The sequence below is a fragment of the Electrona antarctica genome (assembly GCF_951216825.1).
Source record: "Electrona antarctica genome assembly, chromosome: 5".
NCBI classification, from domain to species: domain Eukaryota; kingdom Metazoa; phylum Chordata; class Actinopteri; order Myctophiformes; family Myctophidae; genus Electrona; species Electrona antarctica.
Window position 1 is genome coordinate 44,512,136 of NC_136810.1, and position 23,324 is coordinate 44,535,459.

At 41.5% G+C, this 23,324-nt stretch overlaps 1 protein-coding gene across 4 annotated transcripts in view; it reads left to right on the forward strand.

The window, feature by feature from the left end:
* The first annotated feature begins 4,575 nt into the window (after nt 1–4,575).
* LOC306924133 (septin-7-like) overlaps nt 4,576–23,324 on the forward strand; it is a 52,836-nt gene continuing 34,087 nt past the window's right edge. For 3 of the 4 annotated variants that reach the window (XR_013790125.1, XR_013790126.1, XM_079502497.1), the window contains exons 1-2: nt 4,576–4,913; nt 11,910–12,009. Coding sequence is in view for 2 of the 4 variants with exons in the window: in XM_079502497.1 (XP_079358623.1) it covers nt 4,875–4,913; nt 11,910–12,009 (139 nt within the window). In the remaining 2 variants the exon portion in view is untranslated. The remainder of the gene's footprint in view (nt 4,914–11,909; nt 12,010–23,324) is intronic. The other variant, XM_079502498.1, reaches the window with a different exon arrangement.

The following is a 23,324-nucleotide window of genomic DNA, read 5'->3' on the forward strand; positions in this document are numbered from 1 at the left end:
CCCATAGCCTTAATGCAACAGCAAAGGGCATTAAGGCCCATGGACCAGAGCTAGACTACACTGTGTATCCTCGTGTGGTGGATGTACTCAGATTTTATTATTAATAAATAATGTTGACATCAAAACCTCATACAATGTTAAAGCCCCCCCCACCCCCGTTTTTGAGGGGGCTAGCCCCTCTATATGGTTTAATGTTTGTTTTTCCTCAAACAAACATTAAAAAGGCCATTGACAACGAACAGAGTTTAATGTTTGTTTTGTCCATGTTTGTTTTGTCCTCGATGTTGTAAGATGAGAGAGCGCCCCTCACTTGTTTACACGGGCGTGATTTTGATTATTTTTCCATACTGCACAGTGCACACATTTTCCCTGTTTTGCTGTGTAGGCTATATGATGGATTTCTTTTGGATAGAAGTTTATGTCTTTAAATGTTCTGTAACTCATGCTGTAGTTCCATGCAGAATGAGGACAGTGACCCTTATAAAAAAAAGATTTTGACCCGGGGCCCTGTATCCATTCTACAAACTGTTAATAACATTTTCAATTAATCAATCCACTGCTGGGTGACAATATTATCACACGAAAAGATGAAATTACCTACCTAGGTTCCATCCTGGAGGCTAATCTTTCCGGTGATAAAATGGCCACCAACGTAATCAAAAAAGTCAATCAAAGAACAAGATTTCTTTACAGGATCTCCTCACTGGTCAACAAAAACACCTTGAAGACCTTAACAGGAGCCCTCGTACAAGGTTTCTTTGACTATGCATGCACCTCTTGGTACCACAGCACCTCAAAGGCTCCAGACCTCCCAAAACAAACTGGTCAGGCTCCTACTTGGCCTCACCCCCCGAACCCACCTCACCCCTGCCCACTTTGACAGGCTGGAATGACTTAGGGTTGACGAGAGAGTACAGCATCTTGCAATGGGTCTGGTCCACAAGATTCGATACACCACCAAGATACCCATGTACCTGTCTAAATACTTCCTTAATGTTAACGAAGTCCACACCCACAACACCAGAGGGAGTGCAACAAACCATGTACAACCCAGATTCGGCACAAACAAGGGACTAAATTATTTTCGCTCCTATGCCACCAAAATGTGGAACGCCCTACCAACAGTCATTAAGACATGTGAATCCCTTGACTCCTTCAAAACCGCTCTCAAAGGGCACCTACGGACGGCTGCAATTCGAAACTGGCCCCCGTAAAATCTGAATCCCTTATTGGAGAATTAAATGATGCGTCCCTTATTGAACCAATAAGGAATACAGTTTGTTCCTTATTTTCCTAAATAGCCTCTACACGTCAACACTGAATTTAACAATAATGAACAAAACAAAACACAGGAAATATTAAAGTCAGCACAATTGTTCTAGCAGGAGGCACACAGTACCTAAAGTAGCCTAAACCAGTGGTTCCCAAAGTGGGGTCCGGGGACCCCCAGGGGTCTTTGAGGGAGTTCCAGGGGGTACCCAGCTAAATGATAGTTTGGAACCAAATGGACCCTTATGGGTCTGTAACTCTGAGAGTGTACAAATGGAACCAAATGGACCCTCAGAGTTAAATTAATGATTTTACAATATGAATTGGGGGCCCAGAGAGAGAAATGCCATTAAATGGGGGTCTGTAGACTAATGCATGTCAAACTGGTACTTGAAATTAAATGGGTTGAGAATCACTGCGTAAAAATCCTCTCTTATGGGGGTTGCTGGCATATATTTTCTAATGGGGATCCGCGGGCTCCTAGTATAGAGTCCTGTAGCCATTCCAGCCAGGTGGGTTCGGGGAGTGAGGCCAAGTAGTAGCCTGACCAGTTTGTTTTGGGAAGTCTGGAGCCTTGTTTTAAGGGCCTTTGAGGTGCTGTGGTACCGTCCAGGAGGTGCATGCATAGTCGAGGAAACCTTGTACAAGGTGTTTTTGTTGACCAGTGAGGAGATCCTGTATAGGAATCTTGTTCTTTGGTTGACTTTTTTGATTACGTTGGTGGCCATTTTATCACCGGAAAGATTTGACTCCATGATGGCACCTAGGTAGGTAATTTCATCTTTTCGTGTTCTTCATGTTCAGTTTATTTTCAGTTCTTCATGACCCAAACATCCAGTAAGGGCGAAATCCATTTGACATTTGACAAACATCACCTTATATTATTTATCATCTTATTTATCCGTGTTTTTACAAGATGTCATGTCAGTAGTATTTCTAATACCTGCCCAATAGCCCACATCTTGGCTGCTGATGTGGGGATAGGTTAGCCTGCTATTTCAGACTATTATAGTTGATTGTTATGTTGAGTTTTAAAGTCTAATATAAATATAAATCAATATAATTAAATATTGTGCCCATTTAAAGAACCACTCGGATTCACAATCAGAACTCTTTATGTTGTTATGCTCATTTGGAAAACAAAATTCTACTTCAAAAGTTGTGGATAGCATTAACAATAAGTTGAAGGGAAACTTCAACGTATTGCTTCAACCTATTGCTTCAACCTATTGCTTCAACCTATTGCTTCAACTTATTGCTTCAACCTATTGCTTCAACCTATTGCTTCAACTTATTGCTTCAACTTATTGCTTCAACCTATTGCTTCAACCTATTGCTTCAACTTATTGCTTCAACCTATTGCTTCAATTTATTGCTTCAACCTATTGCCGGCCTTGCCTGGCCGTGGCAGGCGTAAAGAGTGTCCCTTATTTCAAGATCTCAAAGGTGGCAACCCTAGTAGTGGCTCACGAAAATATTAGGAAAAATTAATAAAAAATAAACTAAAATAGGCCACTAATGTGCCTGAAGCCACGGGGCGCCGTTGTCAGAGTAGTGTCAAAATAGGCGATCTACAAGCTCACAACGCGTGGTGGAAGCGATGCGTTGTGAGCTTGCAGATCGGCTATTTTTTGACCCGGGCCAACCCAGGCTGGGCTGAACTCGACGTCACACAGTTTCAACCAATAGGAACGCGGCTTGCTTGAAAGAGAGAGGAGTACAGGGTTGCCAGGTCTGCTCATTATAAGCGACTTTGGGCTTGTTTTTTCTGTAAAGTTGCTTGTATTGGTAGTAAATATTTGGGTTTGTTTCTAAAATGTATGTAGATGCTTATTTGGGGCTTTTTTGTTAATTAAGGGGGGGGGGGGGGGGCAAATTAATAGGCCTATGTATTTGTCTGCGCACTCCCATCTGAAAATATTTTATGCCAGGGACCCCATACAATATTTTTTTAAATGATTTAAAAAAATGTTCCACTTTCTTTCTTTTTTTTCAAGATTTATTTAGAAAATAGCAAATCTACAAACGTTGATTGCTTGTAGTTCTGCTATTTTCAAATTAGCGATGCTAATAGGATTAAAGCAGTGGTTTTCACCCCTTTTCATATGAAGGTCCATTCAGCATTTGAACCACGGACCACCATTTGATGAGATTTAGCCTCTCAGACCCAAGAATTTGAATATTTTGTTATCATTGGATAACATTGTGTCCACAGTTCCATACTGTAGACCCAAGAATTTGAATATTTTGTTATCGTTGGATAACATTGTGTGTGTGATGATGGTACCATAGGAGAGATAACAGGCAAACGACCTAGGATTCCATGCGTGGACAAAATAAGCTGTCTCTTCCATGGAAGTTCAGGTGTGCCCAGGCTGTCAGTCTGTCTCTCATACAGCTTGGGCACACCTGAACTTCCATGCGCGGCCAAAAGAAGCTGTCTGCCGGCGTCTCTTCTGGGTTTTTAGACAGCTGGTGGATGGAAATGAAGCTCCACCCACGCGGCAGAATGCCGCTGGGGAAAGCTTTTCCGGGAATCTGGCCGAGGCGGCAATCTGCTGGAAGAGACGCCGGCAGACAGCTTTTTTTGGCCGTGCATGGAATCTTAGTATCGTATAGGTGTGCTACTGAGAGGAGGGCTGTGGGCAGTTCAGAAAGCCGTCCACCAGTGAAATCATCGTTAGGCAGATTTTTAAACAAGTAAAAAATATATTTTTAGATTTTTATTATCGTGAGAATGATGGCTTCCATTAAATTGTAGGAAGGAATAGAAAGCCTGCAGTTTCTATTAGCTTGGATTCCCCATCGATGATGTCAATGGTGGACGAGTTTCTAATCTGAACTGCCCACAGCCCTCCTATGAGACACCGAGTGGAATAGTAAGAGAGTGACTCCCATTGTAACAATGGAGAAGTGCTCATTCTATCTCAATGGGATTGGGATAGTTCCAATGTTTGGAACTATAGCCCATAAGCACCCGCTAGATCAAAGCTGGTCGCAACTCTCTTACTATTCCACTCGGATGAGACACAGACCAAGTAGGAAAAAATAGTGGCATTTTATCATGAACATTAGTGAGGACCAATTATATGAAGAAAGGTTGAAAAGTGGTCCTTTAAGAGTTAAAGATCTATAAGGGTCCATTTGGTAACCAACTCTCCATAAGAGTTAAAGATCTATAAGGGTCCATTTGGTAACCAACTCTCCATCATTTAGCTAGGTCGGACCACTAGTTGAAAACCACTGATTTAAAAAGTGCTTGTCTTCATAGACCCACGTCGCTTGTTTCTCTCACAACCCCTGGCAACACTGGAGGAGTAGTACATTTGGAATTGCATTTTTTGGGGGTAGAATGAAATGCTAGGCTCGCTGGTGGAGCATTCCTCTCGTACCAATGCTTCGATAAACACGCGTAATTAGCCACCTAGCTCAGCCCTAAAAATACCCATTTGTTTAGGTCATTTTTTAAAATTTTACACTACACGACAACGGTACGTCTTTTTTGGGGGGAGGTGAAGAAGGCTACTGTTCCACATACATCGTTTTTAACCCACGGACAGGACCAGGCAGGGTGGGTGGTGACCGACACACAACACGGTACAACAATGATCGAGCGACCAGAGACCACAGTTCCGGGCATCGCTGTAAGTTCTATCCCTCGTCTCATCATCGTGTGGTATTTATTTATATGCCTGATTAGGCTAATAATGACGAATGATTCATCTAACGAACCCCTGCCGGCAGCAAGCCAAGAGAGGTGCGTTCAAGAAACATTTTTTAGTAGCAATAAACTATTTTCAACGTTTAGGAGGAACCCAAATTGGTTCGGTTAATTCAATATCACAGACTTGAGCTGTCATCCATTTCTGACCATGGATTGGAAACTCCTACCTCTATGTTTAATATTAACTCGTTTCAAAGCATTGTTTTATTTCCTCTCCTCAAATGCACGCAAACACAATGTTAATTGCCGTTGTTGAACGCACCTCAGAAATAGCTGTGTGGATGTGGTTACGGTATATACAAATCCTGCGTTGCTGCTATGATCTGTCTGTCTGTCATTAAGACAAAGAAATGGTTGTCAAAACCCTCCTGTATTCTTAATTCAAATCCCTCTCTGATACTCTTGTGAGCATCCTTCTGTTGGATGTCCGGCTCTGTCTAGTGTCTACCTGCTTTGTTCAGGGCCTGTGTTTTGATGTACGTCTCTAACGTCTGTGTACCTCTCTCTCACACTCACTCACTCACTCACACTCACTGTTCAGGAATGAGTCTCAGGCTGCTCAGCAGTCTCAGTCAGTCTCTCAACAATTCAATTCAAAAGAGATCTGAGAAAACATACTATGCCAAAGCAAGTGTCAAAATTTAATAAAACTGTTGAAAATGTGGAAAGTATATACAGTTGGAATGGGTACAGCTGCTACAGCATTGTGTACTGTAAACGGAGCTATGTCACACATTGCGTCGTTATATACATGACATGTTATTTTGGATATAAAGCTTTTTTTTAAAACAAATGACACCAATCTTTTGCAATCACTTTGGGACAAATGGCAGCATTTTTTCTCAAGACTATAAATGGTATACAAAAAAAAGGACTCAGATTTAAGATGTGTTTAAATTCACACAATCTTGTTTCTCTTTCTCTCCTGGCTGGGCCACATTATTATGCATGTCCACTATCTATCTGTCTCCGGACCGGGCTCAGATTCAATCTCCAGCTGACTGGTTCCGTTCTGAACAGCCATTGATTGCTGCTGCTGCTGCTGCTGCCAATTCATTTGATCTGCCAAAATACTGAAAATAGAGAGCAAGAGGGATAGAAAGAGACTAGAGAGACTGACTGTCTGAATGGGATGGACGCAACAACTCCTCAAGTGCCAAATATAACAGCAATTCCATCCTGTACTACCAGTTTATTTCACTGCTGATCCTTGATTGACCCCAGCCCTCTCTGTCTCTCTCTCTCTCTCTCTCTCTCTCTCTCTCTCTCTCTCTCTCTCTCTCTAGACTCACACTCATTTTCAAAGTGTGTGTGTGTGTGTGTGTGTGTGTGCTTTGGCAATGTAAACGTATGTTTTCTCATGCCAATGAAGTCCTTTGAATTGAATTGAAAATTATGTGTGAGTCTGTGAGAGAGTGTATTCGAAAACGAGGACAGTTAAAAGCATGGTGTGGTGCCAGGATGCCATGCAGTGACAGTGAAGTAGAGTGTCAGAGGGATGGGAATGCAGATGATGTCAGTCAGTGAGTCCACTGGATGGGCTGGGGGGATGGGTTCCACATGAATGCTATGGATGGACTGATACTGATTAGCCTCTTTCTCTCTCTCTTTCTCGCATCATTCTAAACAATCTCCAACCCTCCCCCTGTTTTTCACTCTGCATGTTTTTCAGGTCTGTGCCTAAAGCCTGACATCATTGTGCATCAGTGCTGTGTGCTGAAAATAGCAGATCTACAAGGTGCTGTGAGCTTGTAGAACTGCTATTTCCAGTCAAGCATGAACTTCTTTTGTCTTCACTTTCTAATGTGATGTAAAACATTAAAAACATAGTTGAAATATCCTCGCAGACACTCTAAGTGAGTGACTCCCTCATGATGTGCATATTTCTGTCACACACTCATCCCCTGAATGATTCACTCTGAGACTGTGCTTTCAAGCCACATTTCCTTCACTCTTCATTCCAGGTGAAGGTAGGTAGGTACATGAATTCACTCCTTGTCTCATCATATCCTGCTCGACATATCTGCTGCATGTGCTGCCCTAGGTGACCTACTGGCAGTTGTAGTAGTTTCAGAGCTGGAGCCTTATGTAACGCACGCACTCGTGCACACAAGTCACTGGATTCCAATAGAGAAATGATGGAAAGTGCTTCAGGCTTTTTTAGAACACCACTGCTATGCCTGATGCTGTAGTCAACAGTCGGACAGCTCGGACTCCATATTGGTTTAATTTATCATCCCATTCTCTGCCTTTCTGTTCGGCTAATGCTTGTGCATGTCATATATCCATCACTTACTGTATGTTTGTGTGCAACTAACAATCCTAGAGTTAATGACCTTTGTGAGCATATTGACCTGCATCGATGCGTGTCATTCACAACCATTCAGCTTCGGCCTACATAAACATATATCATTTTCCCCTTTCCTTTGTAGTCCATATGTATTTTCTCCAGTTATTAATCAAATCATGTATCAAACTTAAGGCACCTTTACATTTGAATTTAATTTGTAGATCAAACTTTTCTTCATGAGCTTGTCAATCCACAATCTAAAATTAATTAAAGGGCAACGTATGTGAGATTACATCAGGAAAGTTTCAAGCCACTGCATGTTGGTTTTCATATCGCAACAAATGAAACGAACAGAATCCAATGGCTTCTGCAAAATCAAACTAACCACAGTATGCTTTGGAAAATGGTCGTCAGTAATGTCAAGTATACTCATATAATGAGTTTTCAATGGGCTCAACATGCCATACCACCAGTATGGTAATTTAATCATCACTGAGGAGATGGCTCGTCATTAGTGGAAACAACTTATGTCAGAAATTGGATCCACACATTATGATGATGCACTAATGTAATCTGATGTTAAGAGACCCCTGCTCTGCTGTATTCACTGATATAGTTTATACTCTCTAGTGTATATATAGGAGAGTAACTAGTATATGTAGTAGTATCGATGATGTCACTGGAAGATGTGTTTCTGAACTGCCCAGAGCCCTCTTATGACTCTGAGACACAGACAAAGTAGAAAGAAATTGTGCCATTGTATCCTGAACCTGTATCACCGAAAGACTGCCGCTTTGACAACGCCCATCCCATAAACTGCTGCCGTGGGGAGGGCTTTCAGTCTGAATAATGAAGTGAAACGAGATGAAAATTCAGACTGATTGTCAAGCTAGTGAGGACCAAAAGATAGGTTGAAAAGTGGCGAAGTCGTTCTTTTCATAGAAAATGTAAATGTTTAGAGAAATGTATAGCTGTTTAAATGGATAAATAAGGTAATCTGTCATGTTATGACCTTGATGTATATAACTGTGATAGTGAGTTGGTTTACTCCATAGCACTGATTGGAGTGATGCAAAGTCACTTAGAATTTAAACTTGATAGTGATGAAGCAGCGGGATGATACCAGCTCAAGCCTGACTATAGTACCTCAAGCAAACATCAATATGGACTTCCATGTTGGAAAAAAGTGTGGCAAAGCTCTGCAAGAATTTTCATTTATTTTTCTTTTAGGTTTTATAACCTAAATTACACCCACACAACCTGAACTTTGAACATTCAGTGGATTTCTCTGTGTGTTCTGATGCCTTTTGAGCTGCAATGAAACGGGCAAACAGGTGACAGTTGGGTTAGGGTTAGTGACATCTGCTGGCAAATCGATGTCATATATGGGATTTGTGGACTGTTACATCACAGTCCATAGGAAAATCGGAGCACTTGTTTGAGCCAGAAAACCACAGAAAATCTACTGAATGTTAAAAGTTCAGGGTTTTTTTGGGTGCAATTGAGCTCAGAAAACCTAAACAAAATAAATAAGAAACTTTTTTTTAATGTCACGATCCCTTTTAAAGCAAACTATTTTAAAGCTACATAAACAATCTACATAAACAATTTCAGCTGTTTGCACACAGTTGACCCTCTGGAAGATACAGTAGGCACTGCACTTCCTCTGGATGTTTCATGAGCAGTGAGTGCTCGGCCACAGGAAAGACTACTTGACTAGTTAGGTGAACGGAACACCAAAATAAGAGAATGCTCAGTCATTCTTTATTGTTTGAGTTTCTGCACCAGCCTTCCTCAAAAAGCAAAAAGAAGTTGGCCTAACTCAGAGCAAAAAGAAGTCTTGACCCTCCTTGTTGTAGAATCTAGAAGGAAGTTGTGGTTTGTACTGACTTGCTCTCAAACAGAGACATTATTAATGCCTGAAATTAGCTCAGAACTTTCTTTCCTTTGTCTCTTTGTTACTTTTTTCTTTTTTCAAAACTTTGACACTTTAAAAATATTTCACCCACTCTTTTTAATTTTTGAATGAGTGAGACTGTCTACTATTGTCTCCAAACATCAGTGGTAAATGTTGATGTCCCGGATCCTGTTTTAGTGCATTTTTCAATTTAAACCATATGTGCAGACACACGGCTGACTGGTACCAGTATAAGGCTAGTCTCACATAGACAGAGCATTATCTGGTGACATCTAAAATGTAGCGACAAGAACAGTAGCACGAAACCTATGATATCACCTTCCCAATGTGATGGTCAGGACCACACTAAAGACTTCAAAGTGGTTATGCAATCCACTTTTCTTTTTCTTAAAAAAAAATCTCATTAAATTAATTTAGGTCAGTGTATCGGTAGGCAGAGAGATCCGATCATCTTGCGTGAGATAAAACTTCTTTATTTTCTACAAATTCACCATGACTCAAAGATTCAGCCATAGGTGTAAATTGGTCACCAGGTTGTGTCAATAATGTCTTTGAACCTGGCCTAAACAAAGACAAAAGACAAAGCCCAGCTCCAGCTTAATGCTCTGTGAGGGACCCTAGTCGCTCCCCCCTTCTAAACTGTCTGCGGTTTTCCATTGGACCACCATTGACATAGGTGGAGAGCCAGGCTGACCAGAAATCAAAGTATTTGCCTTGTGTAGAGTACAGGTCAGAACAACATGCAGTTGACCACTGACTGGGGGGGGGGGGGGGGGGGGGAGACATCAATTAATTACCAGCTGCCTTATTATATCTGCAGAATTGTGCTATGAAATGTAAATATCTGTATCTATGTGTATTTGTGTGTGTGTGTGGAAACAAATTGAAGCACTGTACAAAGCCAAAAGTCCTGCTAAAAGCATAGTAAACCTGATTCCAACACCAAATTAATCTGTCTCTGCCATGGTGTGTGTGCAGCTCACAACTCTGTGATATTGTGTGCTCACTATCATCCACGTAGCCCTGTCCATTTGAAACTATAAATCTTTATATTTCCCAGCCTGTTTGTGTGAAACAATTGGGGGAGGAGGGGGACTCACGCACCGCGCCAGCGAGGGCTAGTCAGATACCGTCCAGAAACGACTTAATTTCGGCTCTAAAATAGCAGTATGAATCGGCCCTTACTGTTTATTTTGCAACGAGGAGCCATGTGTGTCTGTGTGCGTCGCCTCGGCTAAAGACAAAGTGAAGCCTGACTTATCAGCTACTTTCAGCATGCAACACGTCGTACGACGAAGTACGACGTGTTGCATGCTGAAAGTAGCTGATCTGCAAGCTCAGAACTCGTCGGCTCCACAACAGGTTGTGAGCTTGCGGATCGGCTATTTCCAGCACGCGGAAAGATGCAGGCACTGAAATACTATCCCATTGGCAGAGAAGTCGGCTAGAGGCAAAAAGTGTGCGGTTGCCTAGAGACGAGGCAGCCAATGAGAGAGAAAAACGGAATGTGACTATTTGATTGGCTGAGCAGCACGGAATGTGATGATGTTGTATGTTGATAGGAGCGGCCCTCACTTACGAGTGTATTTTTATTTTTGAGTGGTGCAAACCACTCCAACAACTGGCTTTGTACCCGTGTACACGTGTTCGTACCAAAAAAACGAGCATGGTTGCTATGGTTAGTATGTGACGTATGTGACGTAGTTGCACCACTCAGTTCACACGGGTGTGATTTTTATATATATCAATGAATGAACGTGATTTAAGAAAATAAATTAAAATTATTGTATCATTTTCCATAAAAATAAAATAAGCGCACTTCAATTATTCAAAATGCTAATCGATAGAATAATCACTAAACCTATGATGGATAATTGCAGCCCTAGAGGTTACTTATCTATGCTGTAGCAGTTGTGAGATAGGATGCTGGGGAGATGAAACCTTGTTTTCCTGCTATCCTCTTTTCTTGGCTTTCTTTAAAGTTATGCTTTGGTTGTGCATACTTGCTTATTGGACTTTACCCAGGATTCCTAAGCTGTCGATTCCACTGTTTCCTCCTTAATTTGACATTTTGGAAACGGGTGTGTTTGTACAGCCTGGAGTGGAGTCGTGGTCTATTGAAAGATTCCTCTCTCTTCTCACCTCTCTCCTAAAAGAGCACATCTTTACTCTTGTATTTATCCCAGCTGCTCTTCACATCAAAGGGGATCTGTCACTGCAAGACAGAGCAATGCTAATTGCAGGTTCACAAAAAGCAAGGTTTTTGCCTGTGGGGGTTTGTGTGTGTCTGCGCGCGACACGCCCGTGTGTGTGTGTGTGTGTAAAATGTGGTGTTGCTTTGAATGTCTGAGCAGAGATGTTTGTGTGTGTGTGTGGCTGTATGATATGCATGTGAAGGCTTTTCTCTTGAGTGGAGATCTGATGTAGAGAACTGTTTGTGTGTGTGTTTGTGTGCGCACGTGCACTTTGCCCTACTGCTGAATGCTGATATAAGTGTATATTGCTGAGTGTACGTGTACTGTCCAACTTTTCACAGTGCTATTTAAGATATTTGTATATCTATCCCACTACACACTGTGTTCACAACATGATACAAGATTCCAGGGTAACCAAGCATTTGGCTGGTGTGTATCTGTGTGTTTATGGCTCCGACGGTGCTGAGGTCTCCTTTCCATTAACAGTCTTTCTCTCCGTGTGTCTTTTCCTAGCAGAGGAATCTGGAGGGCTATGTGGGCTTCGCCAACCTCCCCAACCAAGTCTACAGGAAGTCTGTCAAGCGAGGATTTGAGTTCACGCTCATGGTGGTTGGTGAGTTGCAAAACATCTAGTTCCACCTGTAGTGAATCAGTGTCTGTGTGGATGTGTTTTTGACATGCCACATTTTGGGACACATTTTGGACATCGAATCAGTGAATTGGGGACAAAACTGTTGTCCACAAAATGGGAGCTTATTGAAAGCGGATACACTCAGCGTACACATGTGACATGACTGTGCAATGACGTGCAACAGTTATTCAAACTAAGTGGTTTATCGATTATAAAATAATTTTAACATTTTAAATAACTCAGGGAAAAAATGCTAAGAAGATAATTGATAGTTGCAGCCCTAGTATGTACACCTGTCCATGTGCTTGTGCCCACTTGTCAGGCAGTTTGTTTTTGATGGCTCATTAGGACGGGTTGAATGAAGGTAAAGCATGCACGGCATCCAGAGCTTAGTGGTGGAAAAAGTACTCGTGTGTTTTACTTAAGTAACAATTAAGTATCAATACTGCAATATAGTAATACTCTGTTACAAGTAAAAGTCCCGAAATTCAAAATGTACTGTAAAAAAATGTAAAAAGCAAAAAAAAATTGGCATAAAAATGTACTTGCAGTGCCAAAAGTAGAAAGTACTCATTGTGCAGAATGTCCTGTTTCAAGTTCTCAAATGTATGTCTTTTGAAAATGGCATTGCGACACATTGTGAACTTGTAGATCGGCTATTTTCAATTGGCAGAAATGTATATAGGACTGAAGTGGTTAATAATAATTAACCACTTCTGTAATAATAATCTAAATCTACAAAATTACAAAAAAAGTGGAGTAAAAAGTACAATATTTGGATCAGAGGTGTAGTGGGGTAGAAGTGAAAGTATTGGAAATGCTAATACAAACGCCTCAAAATTGTACTTAAGTACAGTACTTTACAGCACCTTTCTGTGTAGGATGAGCATGACCACACACAATCCGAAAAAGTCTTTAAATAGTTTTCCATTTAGGTTTCTCAGGGAAAACGGTCTTTGTAGTTTGTGACACACAATGACATGTCTGTTATATGTAGACGATTTAATTTGCGTACAGACAGAGTGTGTCAGTGAAGCACACGATGTACACTGTTGGAATACAGTATATGAATGAACCTGGTTGTAAATGTGGCTAACAGGATTATGGAGGGAAAGAACCGAACACGGGAATGAAATGGAGGAAGGGTTGTTTTGGTTGGCGAGTCTAGACACACATGTGTGCAGAGAAAAGGTCAAGAGTGTTGCACTTGACTAGCACATCGATGGCACTCTTTAATAGCTCCCCCAAATTAATGTTGGTGTAAGTGTTGGACAACGGAGATGGATAGATATAATCAATCACCATTATCTTTCCCACTGAATTGCAATTACATTTAAATGGTTCTTCTGTCTAAAATAGTACAGGTGTGCCAGCTATTTAATCCTGTGGTTTTAGAATATGTTGACACCCCCCCCCCCCCCCCCCACACACACACACACACACACACACACACACACACACACACACACACACAAGATACTGCATGATGTCACTAAAAGCCTGAGAACGTTTTTTGGCTACCAGATAATGTAGAGTTGTAGACTGCCATTTACACGTACAACCTTGAAGATAGAACAGCGTAAGGTTTAGATGGACAGACAGTCTGAGGCATTCACTGTCAACTAGATGATCCTGGTGCAGCCCTTTTCACATATGGGCCCCCTCTCACTCTCTTCCTTTCTTTCTTTCTTGGCTCTCAGCCCCGCATACCCCAGCTCAGCCAAACTTCACACATAGCGTTGAATGTGAGGGATAGAACTGTTCATAACTCAACGCAGCAGAAATATAATGTAAGGACAAAAGATGAGCGACGGGCTGTTCAGCAGATGGGGTTTGCTTTTGCAGAGAGCTTTCCAACACATACATAGTTTCAGACACTTATCAATGAATTATGAAAGCCTCGATGTCTTTAAAAAATGCTTTTGAAGGTGGTTACTAATGTAAATAGTAATCTTACACAACTGGTTTGCACTAGGATATAACGTCCCCCGGGTGTGAGAGAGATTTGCATTAATAATGTAGTTGTGCGTCACTTCAGAGAACATTGAAATGTGTTATTTTGGTTATTGGTTATTGTTGTAAGTCTTTATTTGGCTTTCTCATTACTTTATAAATGTAAATGCAACAAGAAGCAAGCCTATATGAATAACATCATTATTTTATACGGCCAGGCCAGTACAATAGCTATATTAGGCCCCTTGACTTGGTACTAATGGTGAAAAGAGTCACATAACCTACTGTAAGTGTGATATAAGAAAGATGATTCATGGATGATGTTTAGTGCATTGGGACAGTGCAGGACAATTTACCATATTCACATGATTGTCACCCCCTCAGGGTGGGGTGCCCTATATACACTACAGTAGATGCACACACACACACACACACACACACACACACACACACACACACAAATAGCTGATCTACAAGCTCGCAACGCCATGTTACATGTAAGTTTATACATTTTTGCTGTTTTGCGTGGCACTATTAAAATAGTAAGCGATGCTAAGAAAATAATCAATACTTGCAGCCCTAATGCAGTGAGGATGCAGTAGGTTGTAAGAGCCTAATTCTGAGAGTGGGGAAAGAGAGAGAGAGACAAGAATGAGAGTCGCTGGAATTGGTGGCCACGCTGTGAACGTGAAGACTGGCTTCAATAGTAATAGTGTAAAAGCCTCAGGCTGACTGACTAAGCAGTACAATGAGCAAGAAACCAGCAATGTTTAGTACATGAGTACTGTTTTGTTTCATTATTACCGGTACTATGTTCAACTTTATGAGTGGTGCAACCAGACAGCTATGTGTGTCCCTGGGTCCGTCCCTGCCTCCTGGCTGGCTGGCTGTGTCCGAACTTCCGGGGACCCCCCGGGGACCCCCACACGGAGTTGCACCACTCACTTCACACGGGTGTGATTTTCTTATTCATTTGAGATTAGAACCTTGTGTAAGCAATAAGCCCCAAATATATAACGATATCGCAGATATTTTTATTTGATTAAATACAGTATACAATGCTTATGATTTTAAGAAACCCAATGTTGTTCTCCATAGAGGAAAAAGGTCCGTGAACCAGGGAATGAACGAGTGAACGAGTTCTGTGCTCTATTTGGTAGCAAATGTGCTGTAGTTGTCTGGCCAAAAATTTGCATTTGAGACTAATTCAATTTAGATATATCTTGGCGACACAAAATCTATGTGTGTCCAAAGCAAAGTTGCCATTGAGTGAAATTTGTAAAACGTTGGGGGTGAAATGGTGAAGCTGGGATGAGGATAACGGCTGAAGCGTAATGAAAGACCTGTGCATTAAAAAAAGAAAAGAAAAAGGTCTGAGTGGCTGTAATATGAGCCCTAGTGTGTCTCTGCTTGTCTTCTCAGATTGACAGTTTGTAATGGCTGGCAGCTGGACCAGAGTTTAGACATAATGTGTAGGTGTGCGACTGTGTGTGGGTCATGCGTGTGTGTGTGTGTCGCTCGCACAAGCGTGTGTCTGTGTGTTTGTGGGGGTTTTTTTGTATGCAAGTGTGCCTGTGAGTTTTGGGGTCGAGAATAGTGAAAACCAGTCCTCCCCGCTCACACGTCGTTGAAGCTCCCGATTCACAGGGAAACGGTTGAGCTGTTCCGCCGTCTGTCTGTCACTCCCTGAAATGGAACGCAGTGGAACACCACCAGAGTCCGTTCCCAGAATCCTTTTTTTGCACTCTCCCTCTCTCTCTCTCTCTCTCTCTTGCAATTCTTCCCTTTGCGAGGGGAAAAGCTGCTTCCTGTCCCCTTTTTTTTTTGTCCAGCTGGCAGCTCGTGTAGAAAAAGCCCTGGAAAGATTTGAGAGATGCCGCGCTAGTGTGCAGAACAGTGCAGCACAGAGCGGAGTGTGAATGAAGTGAGACGAGATGAGATGCGAGGGGGAACCGATGCACGTTTCACACATCCAGTGTTGATTTCGTCGACCAAAACTATGACGAAAAAATGTTCGACTACCTTTTTTCACGGACGAAAACGAAATAAAACGCTTTAAAAAGCTATGATGACTAAAACTATGACTAAATATACTGACAATTTCGTCAACAAATTAAAACTATACTAAAATGTTAGGGAGTGGAGAAGAAGATCTTCTGTTTTCAGCATGCAAGTTACCAAGTGTAAAATCTGCCATTTATATCGAGGCCTGCCAAAAAAAAAATTGGCGACTAAATCAACTAGATTTTGTCGACTGAAACCAGCGAAAACCTTTCAGATGACTAATATATGACTAAAACTAAATGAAATTTTATTTAAAAGAATTGTACTGTCAAAATCAACACCGTTTCACACTGGCCCCGATGTGTACCCACCACCAGGCCAGTAGCTCGACAAACGACCCCGCTTTCCCAAACTGCATCTTTAGGATGCCAACAGGCAGCGGCCTATAGAACTGAACATAATGATGCACACCCACCCTGCAGAACACTAGCTTGCAAAGCAGTTGCCATTTCAGAATGCCACATAGACGCCACCTCTCCCAGGGATTTATTTTCAATACTATTTTTATCGATTTTTACATTTTATGACAAAGATGGAACAGAAAAAGACATAGCTCATCTCAGACACGTAGCAGAACAAAGGGCACAGATATACACATACCTACACCGAACCATGCGATAAAATAATATTAGAGTTGTTCTGATAGACTAATACCGATACCGGTATCAGCTACTCGGGCCGATACCACCCTCAAGTACTCTTACTCGGTACTGGCCCCGATACTTTGACCTGACAGATATACACATACACACCCCCCCCACCCCCACACACACCCATAAACATATTCCATTTTCAACCTCGGTTGAAAATGTGTGCTAATGTGCCCCCCCCCACAGTTTCAACGTGGGTTGAAAGCACGTGCCTCCAGGGCTGTAAGAATGTAAGAGCTACACACTTCTGCAGTCTCCCTGGGGTGACTGCTTCAACAGCTGGAATGTTACCAGAGAACATAGTTGGTACCATCATCCGGTATTCATGTGTCTGTTACTTAAGCAATTCTGAACTCGTGTTGCCGCCTTGCCGGTCATCTGGCTACGCAAGAGCAAGACTGTACTATCGTACTACTTATGTACGTGCTTGCAGACTAGGAGGAGGAGGGTTTAACAGACTGGTCATCTAGACACTCATCATATCCCTACTGGCTTATCCTTTACACTCGCCTATCCTCTATCCTGTTTGTGGTGTTTGTATTTGTGTGAGCTCTGTGTTTGTTTTGTGTGTGACAGTGTGTGTGTCTCCTGATTAAACCGTCTGACAGGCTTAGGGATGACCGCCTTGCCTACTGACCTTGCATGGAGGGGGAAGTGAAGGAAAGCTTTGGTCTGGTTAATCTGTTGGCTTAACCACACACAGACACGCACGCACGCACAGTCGCGCACACTATCTTAGTCTTCCTTCCACTGACTAGCTAGCTTACTGCTCGCATTCTTGATACCATCTACTTTCACTTTTGAAGATTTTGCAGATCATCACAATGTTCTTATCCACCGCTGAAGTGCCCTTGAGCAAGGCATTGAACCACTACCATGAAATGTTCTATGAGCAGGGCCTGGCTGTAAACAAGTATCTGATGCTTAGTCCAGTTACCCTGGGTAAATATAGTAACTTTGCTTTGCTTTGCTTTACCAAAACCCTTTGACTCCATCAAAGTGATTGAAAATGGTTTTGGCAGCCTTTGCACCCGTGTGAATACCCTGGTGTGCCATTTAATTCTGCCTTCAAGTTTGACAAGCAGGTAAATGCAGTAGTAAAAGCCATTTGTTCCAGCTGCGTACCGTTGCCAAAATCAAGCAGTTTCTCTCTTTCCAAAACCTTCCAAGACCTTAATCTCAAGATCAGATGCGTAAGAGGAACCATATGACCCTATCCTGGCCTCTGCCCGCTGGCTGTCATGGTTTAGAATCGATTTGAAGATTCTATTCTAAGTTTGTCTATGAAGCTCTAAATGAGGTTTCCCCCACCGACTTCTGTCGCAGCACTGTTTTTATAGGAAGTAAATATCCAGTTTTGTTTTTGTGCCTTTCCGACAAAAAAAATAATTATTACCTGAAGTAGGCAATTTCTTATTTGTATGTGTATGTATGTATGTATGTATGTATGTGTGTGTATATATATATATATATATATATATATATATATATATATATATATATATATATATATATATATATATATATTGGGAATAGCATTGCTTCCACAGACTGGTTTGGTTTATGCTTAGTTGAATAACCAGGAAATCTTAAGTGGACTTTTGTCATTGAAGAAACATACCACCTGCATTGATTAAAACAGTTTATTTAAATGTGATTTTTACTAGGCCCTCTTCATACCAAGGGTGGCTGTTCTAGTAGGCTGTAAGGCTACATCTACAGTCCAACTACTGTGTGCCGAAGTGTCCCTGAGCAAGACGCTTAACCCCAAACTGCTCCCCAGGAGCATTAATTGCGCCCATCGCTTCCAATAAATACAGAGGACAAACGTCACGTTTGTGCAAATGTACAGTGACAAAAGAAAACGAGTATAATTATTACTCACAGACAGTGCAGGACAGGCCTTGTCATTAAAGAAAAGGAGCCTGTTTACACACCTAGTTTACAATGCTTACACGCGCAGTCGCGCACGCACCCGTGCAGTGTGTGTGTGTGTGTGTGTGTGTGTGTGTGTGTGTGTGTGTGTGTGTGCGCGCAATAGCATGTGCTCACTGCTCATGTGCTCACTGCTCATGCATGTTTCTACATGCTCACTCAGTCTTATCACGCAAGTTGAATAATGTTGATCTCTCCTTTACCCCAACTGTCCTTTTCTTTAGGGCTTTAACTATCAATAATTTTCTTGACGATTATTCTATCGATTTCTCAATCGCATAAAGCACACAAACCCAAAAAACCTGAACTTTGAACATTCAGTGGATTTCTGTGGTCTGGAGTTTTCTCTGGGGGTTGGAAGCCTCAAAAGGCTGCACTGAAAACAGGCAAAACAGTGACATCTGCTGGCAAATCCCATTGACATATATGGGATTTGCTTGCTCTTACATCACAAACGGCATGAAAATCAGAGCACTTGTTTGAGCCAGAAAACCCCAGACCACAGAAAATCTACTGAATGTTAAAAGTTGAAGTTTTTTGGGTGCAATTGAGCTCAGAAAACCAAAAAAAATAATAAGAAAAATTACAAAAACTTTTTTTTAATGTCACAATCCCTTTAACTGTTGCAGCCCCACTGTTTTTAATATCCTCGCATCCGTTCCCCCTTTCTCTGTAGAGTTGTTGTGGTGCACATGTCTGATGATCATTAGTCATCATGTGGCATATGTAACATTTCAGCTTTTAGCCTTAGTTATTCACAGTGGAATCATCTTCTCTGTTTCCTAATAAAAACCTGAGGAAACTGGGCTGCTTCCATCTAAGACTAAGGCTATTTCAAGTCGAGGCTCCCGTAGCTTTTCCATCTGGACAATGAATGTGAGACTGGCTGTCATGTGAACTGATTACTGACTTAATCTATTTTGGATTCCTACATCTCGCATGGTTTGTGGAGTGGGGAGTTGCCTTTTAAATGTGTGTGTTTTAAACCGCACGATCCTTGCTCAAATTTAGAAACGACATTGCCTAGGTGTCTGAATCTAGATCGCAATCGATTAATCGTCCATCACTAAGTACGTACAGTAGGTTATGTACGAATGGCATTTGTAATGACAAATTGCTTGTTTCTACCTCGACAAATTGCTTTTGAACTAGCCATAAGTATAGTATACCAATGCAAACGTGTGAGAGAGAGACTGGGAGGGACAATTGCAGATCTTTATCACTGTGACCTTTGCCCCCTGTTGCTGCTGCGATCCCCTCCACACTGAACAATGGAGCTTATCTTTCTAACGATCTCAGCAAATACGCATGTCTCTGTCTCTCTCCAACACATTCTCTTCATTCTGTGTGTATGTAACTCAGATGTGTAATTAATTGTACTTGTCTGATTCATTCAAGGCCTACATATCTCATACTGTGTAGAGAAGCTCAGCTGGCAGGAAGTCAGTCAAGTACACACTATAACACACAGGCACATGGAGACACTATAACACACAGGCACATGGAGAGGACCAGTGTTTATTTCATCGACTGAAACTATGGCGAAAAATGTTCGTCGACTACCTTTTTTCACTGATGCAAACGAAATAAAAACGTAACTAAAAACTAAGCTATGAGGGCTAAAACTACGACTATGTATTGGTACTGACAATTTTGTCAACAAATAACTAAAATGTTAGGGAGGGACTAGTGGAGAAGAAGAGAGCAATTAGAACTAGAAGACAAGTCATTTTATGCGTGGTTGCAGATAGCAGATCTACAAGCTCACTTGTAGATCGGCTATTTTCAGCATACAGCCAAGTGTAAAACCAGCCATTACGATGCCATCAAGGCCTAAATCAACGATATTTAGTCGACTAACACTAAAACTGTTCAGATGACTAAAATGAGTAAAACTAAATGGGAATGTTTGCAGCGTATCATTAAACGAAATAAAAAATGTCTGTCAAAATCAACACTGAAGAGAGCATATTCATTGAGATGAAAGGTGAGGTGTTTCTCTCTCTCTCTCTCTCTCTCTCTTTCTCTTTCTCTCTCTCTCTCTCTCTCTCTCTCGCTCTCTCTGTATCATTAGCTAGTCTCTCTCTCTCTGTATCATTAGCTAGTCATCAGGATGTGAGGGGGGGCAGCCACACTGCCCCCAGGGCTCATTCTGACCATTACCACACTGACAGGAAGAAAGGACAGAGAGATACTGAATGATGGAGAGAGAGAGAGAAGGAAAGAATGTGAGGAATCTCATCACGGGAAAACCCAGTCTGACTATTTGTGCTTGTCTGTGTGTCTCCTCGTCTTTCAACCTGACCTACTGTTATAGTACTACAGGCAGTACTTCTGTTTTGAAAGTTGAAACGACTACCATTGAAATAATCACATTTTCTTCCATCCACTTCTAGCTATAAACAGAATTTGTGTTATTTGTCTTTTCCCTTTAAGAACAGGAACCCATATTTGCTGTAACTATACCTTTCAAGATAGGAACCCATTTGTGCTATGTACTGACAATTTTGTCAACAAATAACTAAAATGTTAGGGAGTGACTAGAGTAGAAGAAGGGAATAGCAACATTTATGTTTTGTAAAAAAAGAAAAAAGGCTTGTGTGCAGAGCCTCCCTTTATTTTTTTCATATCTAAACTTTGTGACTCCAGACCAGCACCAGATCTCAGTCTATTGGCAGATGAGCGGTTTTTCACGTTTTTGTCTGAATAAATATTTGAAGTTTTTCAGAGAACTTGGGTCAGGATTTTTGACTAGAATCGGCCTCGGGACTAAATGGGTTAATAAAGACTTAAAATAGGTGCCCAACAAAGTGCGGTAATGCACACGTGTGGTATCCACGCTATAGGACAATGGTGGACTTGGTGCCTGGCGGGAACTCCACTTTGAGGTCTTCACCTCTGCTCTGTCCACCAGATTTAAAAATGTGTTGAATTTAATTGAATTACATTTATTTTTCCTCAGCAACTAACGATCCACCTTGGTAGGCCGTTCGATGTAGTTGTGGGGTTTTCTCTTCACTGTGTTTATAAGCCCTTGCCATAACCCAAGCCCTAAAAATAATTATCCCAAAATATGGATGATAAACCGATGGACCATTTTGAAATAAAAATGGTTCCATGGTACTGCGAGAGACTGATTGACGGGTTGCTAATGAGAGGAAGTCAGAGATAGAAAGGTCAGAGACTTGTACACCATTAGTCTATTTGTAGTGTCGTGAGCTGCACCGCGATCCACATGTCACGCTGAACCAATATTTAATTAAAGCCGAGCCGAGGGAGGCTAAATGGGACAGACCTGCCCTCGGGAGGTGCTAACCAACTATTGACAGATAAGAACTCTAGAGAGATGTGGGATTTGGATGCGGTCACCTTAGGACTTAGGAGCCATGGAAGCTGCTTTTTAGTGTGCCATGCTCTATGAAATGAATGATAAGCGGGTGAAAGATGTGATGGATTTTGATGCATTTCAGACACTTTGCGGGTCTTCTTTACTGCTGTGTTTAAAGCCTTAAAGGACAACTTTAGGTTTTTTTCAACCAAGGTTCATGTTTTAGGTCTTTGACCAGCGCAACAAGATCTACCCACCATTGCTGAAAATTGTTTAAAAGTGTACCTGAGGGGGCTTTAGAATAGCAGTGCTGGCATTACATATAAGACAAAGGCACTTGGAATGGGAAATAGAGGGGGAGAAATGGAATAGTTAGGGTTATTTAACTTATTTGTTTTCTTTTTGTAATGCTACCGGCATTTGTGCACAGAAACACTCTTGAAAGCAAAATATTGCATTGTGGGTTTGAGCTGACAGGCTCTTTTTGATGTCAATCAAGAGTCACCTTAATTCAAGTGGCAGATGCCACATTTTTTATATATTTAAATTAAATATTCTTTAGGAGCATGTCATGTGATCTACCTGCACAGCCTTTGTGATCTACTGGTATATCGCGATATACCTTTTGGGCACCCCTGGACTACAGTAAATAAAATAATAATAAAGAAATTGCTATCAAATGTAAAAATACACATTTAGCCACTTGTTCGAATGCCCCACCCCCTGTCAAAAATAGTTAAAACGAAAGAAAGCGGCAAATGAAACAAAATTTACTTTTACTTTCTCTTATAAGAACCTAAAGCATGAACCTTGGTTGAAAAAACCCCCCAAAGCTGTCCTTTAAACGTGATGGTGTTTGCAGTGTCTGTTTGGTTAGGACACCCAGTGTGATGTTTGGTAGAGGTCCAGTGAGATGTTTGGTCACGGCCCACTGGGATGTTTAAGCGGCACCCTGTCCAATGTTTGTTCAGGACGTATGCCTCTGTGGACGGGTAGTTAAGGCTCTTTGAACAGCTGGCTGCTAGGCTGTTGGGAGGACTGTGGCAAGTCATGTATTGCATTTGTTTGAGCACTGGCTGGATAGGTAGGTGGCTGGGGCTCGCTACACAGGATAGACTGGTTCCCAAACACTGGGTCGTGGACTCAATGTTATGGGGTCTCCTTATTTTATGTTTCCTATATTTTGTTTTTAATTTCAAAAATACATTGCCAAAAATAGAAAACATTTTCGTGAATTTTAAAACAGTAATTTTGCGAAGAAATAAACGGAAAAAAACAAATAAATTCCATACATTAGAAATCAAATGGCGTTGTCTAGATTGGATCGGGTGATCGGAAATCGTTCTATACTATAAATACCGGATCGG